The sequence below is a fragment of the Salmo trutta genome, unplaced genomic scaffold, assembly GCF_901001165.1.
Source record: "Salmo trutta unplaced genomic scaffold, fSalTru1.1, whole genome shotgun sequence".
NCBI classification, from domain to species: Eukaryota; Metazoa; Chordata; class Actinopteri; order Salmoniformes; family Salmonidae; genus Salmo; species Salmo trutta.
In genome coordinates this window covers 304,101-316,470 of record NW_021822395.1, presented here as the reverse complement: position 1 = coordinate 316,470, position 12,370 = coordinate 304,101, and the positions used below count along the sequence as shown (strand labels likewise).

The 12,370-nt window shown below is 41.5% G+C and overlaps 1 protein-coding gene across 6 annotated transcripts; it reads right to left on the bottom strand.

Annotated features, from left to right (window-relative positions):
- Positions 1–1,082: 1,082 nt before the first annotated feature.
- Positions 1,083–11,373, bottom strand: LOC115182123 (CD226 antigen-like). 6 transcript variants are annotated; one of them, XM_029743783.1, is made up of 14 exons: positions 11,173–11,372; positions 5,178–5,516; positions 4,570–4,875; positions 3,737–3,769; positions 3,460–3,565; positions 3,297–3,362; positions 3,071–3,100; positions 2,943–2,990; positions 2,784–2,795; positions 2,580–2,642; positions 2,115–2,144; positions 1,922–1,984; positions 1,666–1,704; positions 1,083–1,569 (listed from the first exon to the last, which is right to left on the bottom strand). In XM_029743783.1, the coding sequence occupies exons 1-14, from the start codon at positions 11,222–11,224 to the stop codon at positions 1,542–1,544; spliced, it is 1,215 nt and encodes a 404-aa protein (XP_029599643.1). In that variant the 5' UTR covers positions 11,225–11,372; the 3' UTR covers positions 1,083–1,541. The 6 variants fall into 6 exon arrangements, with proteins under 6 accessions (XP_029599643.1, XP_029599642.1, XP_029599645.1 ...); XM_029743782.1 differs by having other exon boundaries at positions 2,784–2,801; positions 11,173–11,371; XM_029743785.1 differs by lacking the exon at positions 2,943–2,990 and having other exon boundaries at positions 11,173–11,373.
- Between the last annotated feature and the right edge of the window lie 997 nt (positions 11,374–12,370).

Sequence of the window (12,370 nt, the reverse complement as noted above, 5' to 3'; positions counted from 1 at the left end):
TACTCAGACACCATTCAAACAGTTTTAGAAACTTGTGCTTTCTATCCAAATCTACTAATTATATGCATATTCTAGTTACTGGGCAGGAGTAGTAACCAGATTAAATCGGGTACGTTTTTTATCCGGCCCTGCAAATACTGCCCCCTATCCCCAACAGGTTTTAAGCACCAGCTGTCAGAGCAGCTCACTGCACCTGTACATAGCCCATCTGTAAATAGCCCATCTATCTACCTACCTCATCACCATACTGTATTTATTTATCTTGCTCATTTGCACCCCAGTATCTCTACTTGCACATTCATCTTCTGCACATCTACCATTCCAGTGTTTAATTGCTATATTGTAATTACTTCGCCACCATGGCCTATTTATTGCTTTAACTTACCTCATTTGCACTCACTTTATATAGACTTTTTGTTTTCTTTTGTTCTACTGTATTATTGACTATGTTTTGTTTATTCTATGTGTAACTCTGTTGTTGTTTGTGTCGAATTGCTACACTTTATCTTGGCCAGGTCACAGTTGTAAATGAGAACTTGTTCTCAACTAGCCTACCTGGTTAAATAAAGGTGAAATAAATAAATAAAACCCTATAGGTTTGTATCACCTTTAGAAAATAATTCAAAATCGACAATTTTAAACGTTATTATGAAAGTTTTTAGCCTTATTAAATATCAAACATAACACAACGTTTTGTAACAAATTAACTCTGCTTTAACAACTACTTAACCATTGAGCAGTGCAAGGAGTTAGTGAGAATTACTTATGTCCTCTGTATGGTGTAAAACAATCTGGTACACTGACTATCAAATCCATGTTTCAAAAGTCTTTAAACTGAAGAGACCAGGGTGTGATGCGTTCTGCCTCTTTATGAGAGACGTCAGAGAGAGTCAGTCAAGTAAACTGTGGATCAAGTGGACCATCGGTGGCGTGCAGTTGCATGAGCGCTGCAAAACTACAGTGTCAATCCCTTTTCTCAACAATCTCTCTCTAAAGTTATATTTAGGTGACCTCTAGTGGCAATTGTTTGTTTTTTGGTCGGTCTCTTGAGTGGCAGAAGAATCAGACAATTCACTCTTGAAGCATTTCCAGCAGCAGATTTATGACACATTGTATAACAAGCGATGTCACAACATACAATTTTAAACAACGTTGTAGTGTATTGATAAAAGTAGAAAACAAACACACAAAGGACATCACAACATTGAGTATCTTTCAACATTTGATTTATAGAGTGAAGAAAGTAAACACACACAAAAACACACCATGAAAGTAGTCTACATTATGACATTGTGTAGACTATAATATTACAACACTTGATTTATAAAAAAAGTGAAGAAAACCACAAACAAGTCGTGTGGATTTATCATGTTTCATCATTAACCAACTACAAACTATATTTACATACTGTATTTACATATACAATAACCAGCAGGCTTATGTGTGTCAGCCATTCAGTCCACTATTCAGTACCCACAATGCCTATGGATAGAAACGGTCTCTGAACCACACAGATGTGTGTGAGACAGTATGGTAGTCACTCAGTCCTCGTAACCCTCTAAAAGTTTCCTAAGATAGATACAACAAAATGGCATAGATATTTATTTAAAAAAATATATACTTCTGACTGCATCTTTGTAATTCTTTCTAATGATTTCAGCTCACCTTCTACATTGCAGGTCATCTGGTCTCTCAGGAGATAATCTGTATGAAAGAAGGTCATTTAAATATTGACTGAATGGAGTATCCTATACTAGTGACATGAGTAACATAACAACAATGCAGCAACGCAACAAATGCAACTCATTTGCATGTATGCAGTCACCATGACTACCACCTCAAAACATCATTCCAGAGCTTCTTGTTCAATGAGAGAATATGGTATAAAAAACCCACAAAAAAGAAGAGAACTTAAACCTACTTCTCTACAACATCTTGTGCTTGTTGCATTATACGCTTGGCTGAGGAGCTGAGGGAGTCTATCCTGAAACACAAAAAGTACATTTTTGAGTAATGTTTGAATTTTGGGGTTATTGTAACCCATTTTAACATTCACAATCATCTGTTTCAAGCACTCTACCAGGATGATCAAATATAGTTGTACAAATACTCACATTTTGAATGGACTGGAGATTGGTGTGGTCCTGAAAGAAATGAACATGGTCAATGTATTGATAAGAACCATATTATCTGTGGTAACACACAGTCAGTGCCGTTTCTAGACTTAAGTGAAGTGAGCGGCTGCTTAGGGCCCCACATGCAGGACATTAACTTTTAAGCTGCCAAGATGAAGGGCAAAAATCTAGAAACAGCCCTGTAGACAGTGATGTAAACACTGATGTAATAAACATGACCACTCTTTGATCACAGAAATACACATCTTTCCCAAGTTGAGAGAATATATAGTACATTAGTGACATGATGAGTAACAAAGCATAACAAATACTAACATGCAGCTGAATGCATGATGCAGTCACCATGACCACTCTATGACCACCACAGTAGTACATCATTTCAGAGCTTCTTCCTCAAGAAGAGAGACTAAAGCAGACAGTGAGAGAATTAAGGTGTAAACCTACTTCTTTACAGCCTCCTGAGCTGGTTGTATCCTACGCTTGTCAGACGAGCTGAGGGATGGTATCCTGAATCAAGATGAATGATTTCGTTATGTTCAGATTTTTGTATTTTTGTTAATTTATACTAAAAGCTTTTGTAACATTCTCAATATCGTCTGTTTCAAGCTTTCTATCAGGATAATCAAATAAAGTTGTAAAAATACTCACATTTGTGACGGACTGGAGCTTGGTGTGAAAGAGATCAAACCAGACAATGTAGCGGCAAAAAACATACACCACAGAAATGCATTTCAAAGTTTCATTCCCAAGTTTCTTGATCAATGAGAGAGATTACAGAAGACATTAGGAGACTGAAAGTGAACCTACTTCTTAGTCAACCTACGCTTGACTGTTGAGCTGGTTGACAAGTGTGACCTGAAAAAACAAACTTTTTTTTTTTAACATAATTATTATTTATCTTAAAAAGCTGCTAAAAATGTTGAAAAGATACTCACATTTGTGATGGACTGGAGGTTGGTGTGACACTGAAATAAATCAAAATAAACACTGTACTGACAAGAACCACATCATCTGATTCATTATTCATTCATTACAATTATTTAATCATGAGAATGAGTTTTAACCTGTATAGCATATTCTCAGAAAATGTAATTATCATGTTTTCTTTCAAATAGGTATCCATCATGATCCCTTAAATGTTCTTTAGAATGAGCATCTTACTGTTTGGATGTTGGTGGTGTCTTTAAGGGAGTTCTGCTGATTTCAGGGTCAGGAACTGGGGGTTTTCTACATCAAATTAGAGATCAACTGGTAAACAACTGGCAGTCAAATCACATTCAATTCAGAGTAACTGTTCAGTTTCAAGGAAATAGTTTTTATCTACCTGGAAGAGGTATCTGTTCTCCTCTTTTGCAGCCATATTACACAGAATACAGCAATGAGACACACTGAACCCAAGACTGAACCCATCACTGCACCAATCACTGCACCTGTGAATGAGAGAGATGACAAGAGAAGACAGAGGTCAAATTCACAGGTACACTACACTAACGCTTCATACATGTAAATATGTCTCTGCACTACACCTGAAAGTTGAATAGTAAAAGAGTCAGTCAATAGGTTGATTATGACCTGTCATTATTAGAATAACAACCACTTACCACTGATCCTGTCATCAGAGACCTGAGATTGACCTAGCACAAAAACACACAGGAAGTACTTCATCATGAACACAGGAAGTACCTCATCATGAACACAGACAGTACTTCATCATGAACATAGGCAGTACCTCATCATGAACACAGGCAGTACTTCACCATGAACACAGGCAGTACTTCATCATGAACACAGGCAGTACTTCATCATGAACACGGGCAGTACTTCATCATGAACACAGGCAGTACTTCATCATGAACACAGGCAGTACTTCACCATGAACACAGGCAGTAATTCATCATGAACACAGACAGTACCTCATCATGAACACAGACAGTACCTCATCATGAACACAGACAGTACTTCACCATGAACACAGGCAGTACTTCACCATGAACACAGGCAGTAATTCATCATGAACACAGACAGTACTTCACCATGAACATAGGCAGTACCTCATCATGAACACAGGCAGTACCTCATCATGAACACAGACAGTACTTCATCATGAACACAGACAGTACTTCATCATGAACACAGACAGTACTTCATCATGAACACAGGCAGTACTTCACCATGAACACAGGCAGTACCTCATCATGAACACAGGCAGTACCTCATCATGAACACAGGCAGTACCTCATCATGAACACAGACAGTACTTCAGCATGAACACAGACAGTACTTCATCATGAACACAGACAGTACCTCATCATGAACACAGACAGTACCTCATCATGAACACAGGCAGTACCTCATCATGAACACAGACAGTACTTCATCATGTTCCTGATCATGTCAATATATTATGGTGGTATTAACGCTAACCGTTTCTCACCTGCAAATGAAGCTTGATCCCTAGTTGGAATCACCATGGAAACCTCCTTGACGGCACCACGGGATGACGCTACACACCCAACCCTGGTGTCTTTGTCAGGTAGACTGGACGCTGCCACCATGGCAGTTATGGTGACAGTGACTGTTTCATTGGAATGGGTGACATCAGCCATGGTGGATTTGTCTAGACTGATGTTTTCTATGTGGTCCCAGGTTACTGTAGGAACAGGTCGTCCCGTAGCAGAACAGGACAGAGTGGTGTGACTGTTGTTGGTTTGTGTGATGAGGAGTGAGGGTCCATACAGCTCTATAGGACAACAACAGACATAGTTCACAGTGAATGTAAATACTATAATGTTTTCATGTACATCAAGGTCAAATGGATGCATGATGATTTGAGGGAATTGTTCCTGGGTTAATAATTTACACACAGGTCAAGGTAGAACAATGGATTGAAGGCATTGGAGGCCATTGTTCCTGTTTTAAAGGAAAAAAACATTGTTTTAAGACCTCAAAAGTAGTCTAATGTTAAGGTGAATCCACATTATACAATTTGAATTTTAGAGTGTAATGTCCCTTTAACCCCTCCTTACAGTTATCATATTTTACCATTTACTTGGAGGCAGGTCCTGCCACTGATAGCTCCTTCTGGATAGGCGTTAAACAGACACTTGTAGCAGGACTCATCTCCTCTTGACACTCCTCTGATGATGATAGAACAGTTCTGCAGTCCCTCGTCCTCAAACTCCACTTTCCCCTTAAAAGGTGGGTTGACTACTGCTCCAAATCGATTGTTGTAGGTGGCCACATTTTCAGTCGCCCCTGGTGTCACTTTCTGCCAGGTGACTTGAAGCACGTCTTTGGGTTTCATGAGCCTGCAGTTGAAGTGAGCGTCCTCTCCCAGGGTTGCTATGACAACCTGCTGTGTACTCACCAGCTGAGAGAGCCCTGCATGAAGATAGTTACAGGCTGTTTAGTACACACATCTAATACAGCGCTACATTTTAGCTACCTGCGGTGAACACTGTGAAGGGATTAAACAACTGCATAAATACATTTAAATGTATATACAGTATTGTATCAATCATTAAAATTCTCATTCTGTATGTTTGTACATTTCAAAGGACTCTTGGAAGACTAGCCCTTGGTGGGCTAAAAGAGATCCTAATAAAATCATTTCTAGGCTGTTATATATGTATGAAGTTTGAGACACGTATGTTAATGTTGTACTTAGAGTCCCCCTTGACTTTTTTTATTTATTTTTTATTTATTTTTTTTATTTTTTTTCACCTTTATTTAACCAGGTAGGCAAGTTGAGAACAAGTTCTCATTTACAATTGCGACCTGGCCAAGATAAAGCAAAGCAGTTCGACAACATACAAAAACACAGAGTTACACATGGAGTAAAACAACACACAATCAATGATGCAGTAGAAAAAAATAAGACTATATACAATGTGAGCAAATGATGTGAGATAATGGAGGTAAAGGCAAAAAAATGCCATGGTGGCAAAGTAAATAAAGTATGGCAAGAAAAAACACTGGAATGGTAGATTTGTAGTTTGAAGAAAGTTAAAAGTTAAAATATAAATATAAATAATATGGTGCAAAGGAGCAAAATAAATAAAATAAATAAATACAGTAGGGGAAAAGGTAGTAGTTTGGGCTCAATTAAAGATGGGCTATGTACAGGTGCAGAGATCTGTGAGCTGCTCTGACAGCTGGTGCTTAAAGCTAGTGAGGGAGATAAGTGTTTCCAGTTTTAGAGATTTTTGTAGTTCGTTCCAATCATTGGCAGCTGAGAACTGGAAGGAGAGACGACCAAAGGAGGAGTTGGCTTTAGGGGTGACCAGAGAGATATACCTGCTGGAGCGCGTGCTACAGGTGGGTGCTGCTATGGTGACCAGTGAGCGGAGATAAGGGGGGACTTTACCTAGCAGGGTCTTGTAGATGACCTGGAGCCAATGTGTTTGGCGACGATGATGAAGTGAAGGCCAGCCAACGAGAGCATACAGGTCGCAGTGGTGGGTTGTATATGGGGCTTTGGTGACAAAACGGATGGCACTGTGATAGACTGCATCCAGCTTGTTGAGTAGGGTATTGGAGGCTATTTTGTAAATGACATCGCCGAAGTCGAGGATTGGTAGGATGGTCAGTTTTACGAGGGTATGTTTGGCAGCATGAGTGAAGGATGCTTTGTTGCGAAATAGGAAGCCAATTCTAGATTTCACTTTGGATTGGAGATGATTGATGTGAGTCTGGAAGGAGAGTTTACAGTCTAACCAGACACCTAGGTATTTGTAGTTGTCCACAAATTCTAAGTTAGAACCGTCCAGAGAAGTGATGCTGGATGGGCGGGCAGGTGCAGGCAGCGATCGGTTGAAGAGCATACATTTAGTTTTACTTGTGTTTAGGAGCAGTTGGAGACCACGGAAGGAGAGTTGAATGGCATTGAAGCTCGTCTGGAGGGTTGTTAACACAGTGTCCAAAGAAGGGCCAGAAGTATACAGAATGGTGTCGTCTGCGTAGAGGTGGATCAGAGATTCACCAGCAGCAAGAGCGACATCATTTATGTATACAGAGAAAAGAGTTGGCCCAAGAATTGAACCCTGTGGTACCCCCATAGAGACTGCCAGAGGTCCAGACAGTAGGCCCTCCGATTTGACACACTGAACTCTGTCAGAGAAGTAGTTGGTGAACCAGGCGACGCAATCGTTTGAGAAACCAAGGCTACTAAGTCTGCCGATGAGGATGTGGTGATTAACAGAGTCAAAAGCTTTGGCCAGGTCAATGAATACGGCAGCACAGTAATGTTTCTTATCGATGGCGGTTACGATGTCGTTTAGGACCTTGAGCGTGGCTGAGGTGCACCCATGACCAGCTCTGAAACCAGATTGCATAGCGGAGAGGGTGCGGTGGGATTCAAAATAGTCGGTAATCTGTTTGTTGACTTGGCTTTCGAAGACCTTAGAAAGGCAGGGTAGGATGGATATAGGTCTGTAGCAACTTGGGTCAAGAGTGTCACCTCCTTTGAAGAGGGGGATGACAGCAGCTGCTTTCCAATCTATGGGAATCTCAGACGACACGAAAGAGAGGTTGAACAGGCTAGTAATAGGGGTTGCAATAATTTCGGCAGATAATTTTAGAAAGAAAGGGTCCAGATTGTCAAGCCCAGCTGATTTGTAGGGGTCCAGATTTTGCAGCGCTTTCAGAACATCAGCTGAATGGATTTGGGAGAAGGAGAAATGGGGGAGGCTTGGGCGAGTAGCTGTGGGGGGGTGCAGTGCTGTTGAATGCAGTAGGGGTAGTTAGGTGGAAAGCATGGCCAGCCGTAGAAAAATGCTTATTGAAATTCTCAATTATAGTGGGCTTATCGGTGGTGACAGAGTTTCCTATCCTCAGTGCAGTGGGCAGTTGGGAGGAGGTGTTCTTATTCTCCATGGACTTTACAATGTCCCAGAACTTTTTAGAGTTGGAGTTGCACGAAGCAAATTTCTGTTTGAAAAAGCTAGCCTTGGCGTTTCTAACTGCCTGTGTGTATTGGTTTCTAACTTCCCTAAAAAGTTGCATATCGCGGGGGCAGTTCGATGCTAATGCAGAACGCCACAGGATATTTTTGTGTTGGTTAAGGGCAGTCAGGTCTGGGGAGAACCAAGGGCTATATCTGTTCCTGGTTCTAAATTTCTTGAAAGGGGCATGCTTATTTAAGATGGAGAGGAAGGCATTTTAAAAAAATAACCAGGCATCCTCTACTGACGGGATGAGGTCAATATCCTTCCAGGATACCAGGGCCAGGTCGATTAGAAAGGCTTGCTCGTTGAAATGTTTCAGGGAGCGTTTGACAGTGATGAGTGGAGGTCGTTTGACCGCTGACCCATTACGGGTGCAGGCAATGAGGCAGTGATCGCTGAGATCTTGGTTGAAAACAGCAGAGGTGTAATTAGAGGGCACATTGGTTAGGATGATATCTATGAGGGTGCCAGTGTTTGCGGCTTTGGGGTTGTACCTGGTGGGTTCATTAATAATTTGTGTGAGATTGAGGGCATCAAGCTTGGATTGTAGAATGGCTGGGGTGTTAAGCATGTCCCAGTTTGGTCGCCTAGTAGCACGAGCTCTGAAGATAGATGGGGGGCAATCAGTTCACATATGGTGTCCAGAGCACAGCTAGGGGCCGAGGGGGGTCTATAGCAGGCGGCAACGGTGAGAGACTTGTTTTTGGAGAGGTGGATTTTTAAAAGTAGAAGTTCAAATTGTTTGGGTACAGACCTGGATAGCAGGACAGAACTCTGCAAGCTATCTCTGCAGTAGATTGCAACACCGCCCCCTTTGGTCGTTCTATCTTGTCTGAAAACGTTGTAGTTAGGGATGAAGATTTCACAGTTTTTGGTGGACTTCCTAAGCCAAGATTCAGACACAGCCAGGACATCCGGGTTGGCAGAGTGTGCTAAAGCAGTGAATAAAACAAACTTAGGGAGGAGGCTTCTAATGTTAACATGCATGAAACCAAGGCTATTACGGTTACAGAAGTCATCAAAAGAGAGCGCCTGGGGAGTAGGTGTGGAGCCAGGCACTGAAGGGCCTGGATTCACCTCTACATCCCCAGCGGAGCAGAGAAGGATAAGTATGAGGGTACGGCTAAAAGCTATAAGAATTGGTCGTCTGTGACGTCCAGAATAGAGAGAAAAAGGAGCAGGTATCTGGGGGCGATAAAATAGCTTCAAGGTATAATGTACAGACAAAGGTATGGTGGGATGTGAGTACAGAGGAGGTAAACCTAGGCATTTAGTGATTATGAGAGAGATATTGTCTCTAGAAATATCATTGAAACCAGAAGATGTCATAGCATGTGTGGGTGGAGGAACTGAGAGGTTGGATAAGGTATAATGAGCAGGGCTAGAGGCTCTACAGTGAAATAAGCCAATAAACACTAACCAGAACAGCAATGGACAAGGCATATTGACATTAAGGAGAGGCATGCTTAGCCGAGTGATCAGAGGGTCCAGTGAGAATCAGACAGCTAGCCGGGCCATAGGTAGCAAGCTGGTGGAAGATGGGAGGGAGGTCTGTTTTTAGCCGCCTCGTGCGTTTCCGTCTGTGGGTTAGTGGGGTTCCGTGTGGAAGGGGGGACCTGTCCAAGTTGGCAAAATAGTTAGTTATAGTGGCCCAAGAAAAGTGTCCGACAGACCTATTCAGATCGCAGCCGAAAAGACAGCTAACGATTAGCTGGCCGCAGATGGGCGATCAGGTTACGTCGAGACGGAGGGGCCAGTTGGAACAACTCCCTCGGGCAGATAACGTCGGTGATCCAGTCGTGAAGACCCAATGGGGCTCCGCATCGGCAGTAAAACGGGTCAGGATAGGTGAGTTGTAGCCCAGGAGACACTTCAGCTGGCTAGCTCAGGAGTAGCCCACGAGTGGCTGACGGAATTCTTCAGCTGGCTAGCTAGCTAGCTCCGTAATAGTGTGTGTTAATTCCGAGACCGACGTTGCCAATAGTCACTCAGGTAGCAGCTAGTTAGCTGCAAGATCCAGGTGTAAATGTCCAGAGCCTGCGGTAGAAATCGAGGAAAGGAGAGAGAATAGGTCCGATATGCTCTGGTCTGAGTCGCGCTGTACAAAAACTGGCGATAGCTTTTCGAGCTAATGGATAGCTGAGGACAGCTAACCGTAGCTAGCTGAACTTCAACGTTAGCCAGTGAAAATAGCTAACCTCTGGCTAGCTTCTGTCGTGGAATTCAGATGAGGTAAATAATACTTTATTTTTTTTTTAAATTGATGAGGCGGGTTGCAGGAGAGTGCTTTGAGGTTGAGTATTTAGAATAAAAAAATGTAAAAAGATAAGTGAAGAAAAAAATATGTAAATATATATATATATATATACACGGGACACGACAGGACGTCTGAACTGCTATGCCATCTTGGATAGAGGACCCAGGACTTCTTTCCAGTTTCAGTTTTTATCCAATTAATTGACTGGACAGTGCTTTTTTCTGTCCTGACAACAAATCCACTTTTTTGCTATAGCTGATATAATGCATCATATGGCAGCTATTTAAATATATATTTAAACTGTAAACCTGTCCCTGGCAAGGAAATGTACAAAAATAAAGTAAAATACATCTTGCAGAGAGGCACATTGGGAAATATGTTAATAAGACACATGTATTTTAAGCCAACACAGTATTTTAAGCTGACTATTCAATGTCAGCTCAAAAATCTCCCAATTCAAATGTCCAGGCAACTTGGATATTTAAGCTACAACGACTTTTCTAAGTTGCATTTTTTTTTAAAAACAGTATAGAACAGGAAGATGCGGATGTTTGTATACTGATGGTGACTGGACCGGCCATTCACCAGTAAAATAGCCACCTTAGCTTCAAATAATATAATAATAATTGTAATTATTATATAATAATAATGAATTAATTGTATTCCTTTCAGGACTATATGCAGTTACAATTGATGTATAATGCACCTATACATTTTACTGTAGTTATCTACATCTCATAATGAAACACAACTCTGAAATGTATAATACTGTATAACTTACATTTTAGACCTACAGACTTATCAAGTACTTCATATGAAAACTGATGTAACTCACCCTCAGTAAAGAATAGCAGTAGAATAGAAAGGTAACTGTTAACATGAGCCATGGCAGCAATGTGTGGCTAGGTGAGGCTAGGTGATGGACCACTGGATGATGTGTGGCAAAGCATTATTTTAAACTAGGAACCGTTTTCAAGTGAGGCATGGTAACTTAGTACATTGGATAGTTTAAAAAATAACAAGCTCTGTTCTGCAACCTTGTTGGCCAATTTTGAATGTGGCTTTGTGTTGTGAGCTCCAATAGAGATACAATAGAGATAAGGGCAGTTGCTAGTCTTTCTACAACTCCTCCTCCAGTGAAAGTGAAAGTAAACACAGAACAGTATCAGGAAAACACCTTTGCAAGGTTGGAGGTAATAACATTATGTATCATCATGCATAGCTAAGTGAATCTACTGGTGTGATTAACTTAACCTATATGAAGGTTTTCCCTTGTGTGTGTCAGTACCATTGCTTGCTCAAAGATGTAGCTGTGAAGTAAGTCTCTCCCTACAGCCGTTTGATTGGCTCAGCAAATTGAGTGTGAAATCAAAGATAAGGGTGGCGTCTGAACTATGCTCTACACAGCAAGCAGATTTGATTTGTAAGTACTGTATATTATACATGTGTAGCCAGCATACACAACCAAGTGTGTGTGAGAACGACATGTAAGATATTCATGTGTCAAGGGGAAAATGGACTAGCCTGAGTACCAGTCTCTAGCTAACATTCAATGTTTTATAAGAAACATTAATGTGTTGAAAATTCAAAATTGTTTGCATAGTCAACTTACACACAGCTCTGACACACACGCTTACCCCACCAGACATGCTCCCCAGGGTTTTTCATAGTCCCCAAATCCAGAAAAAAATGTAAGGTACAGTATTATATAGAGCCATTATTGCAGATCTGGCTCGTGACATTGAGACTGAGTTTCTCCTCGTCTGGAGGTCCCTGCCTGGTCCGGTTGGGGGAGTCTCCACCAGAGCCAGAGCCCTTTACGCTGTCATAGAGCTACTACCTGGCCCTGCTCTAGGGATCAAGCCAGATCCTGCCAATGGAGCCCAGAGCGCTCCCTCCTTCCAGTCTCAGACTGTGTTAGACCCAGAGACTGTTTCCTCTGACAAGTCTGCCCCTAGTACAGATATCCTGCTGGTAGCCACAACAGCCTCTGATAGTCAGTTTCTGGAGACCTGTTGGACCATATAGTAGGA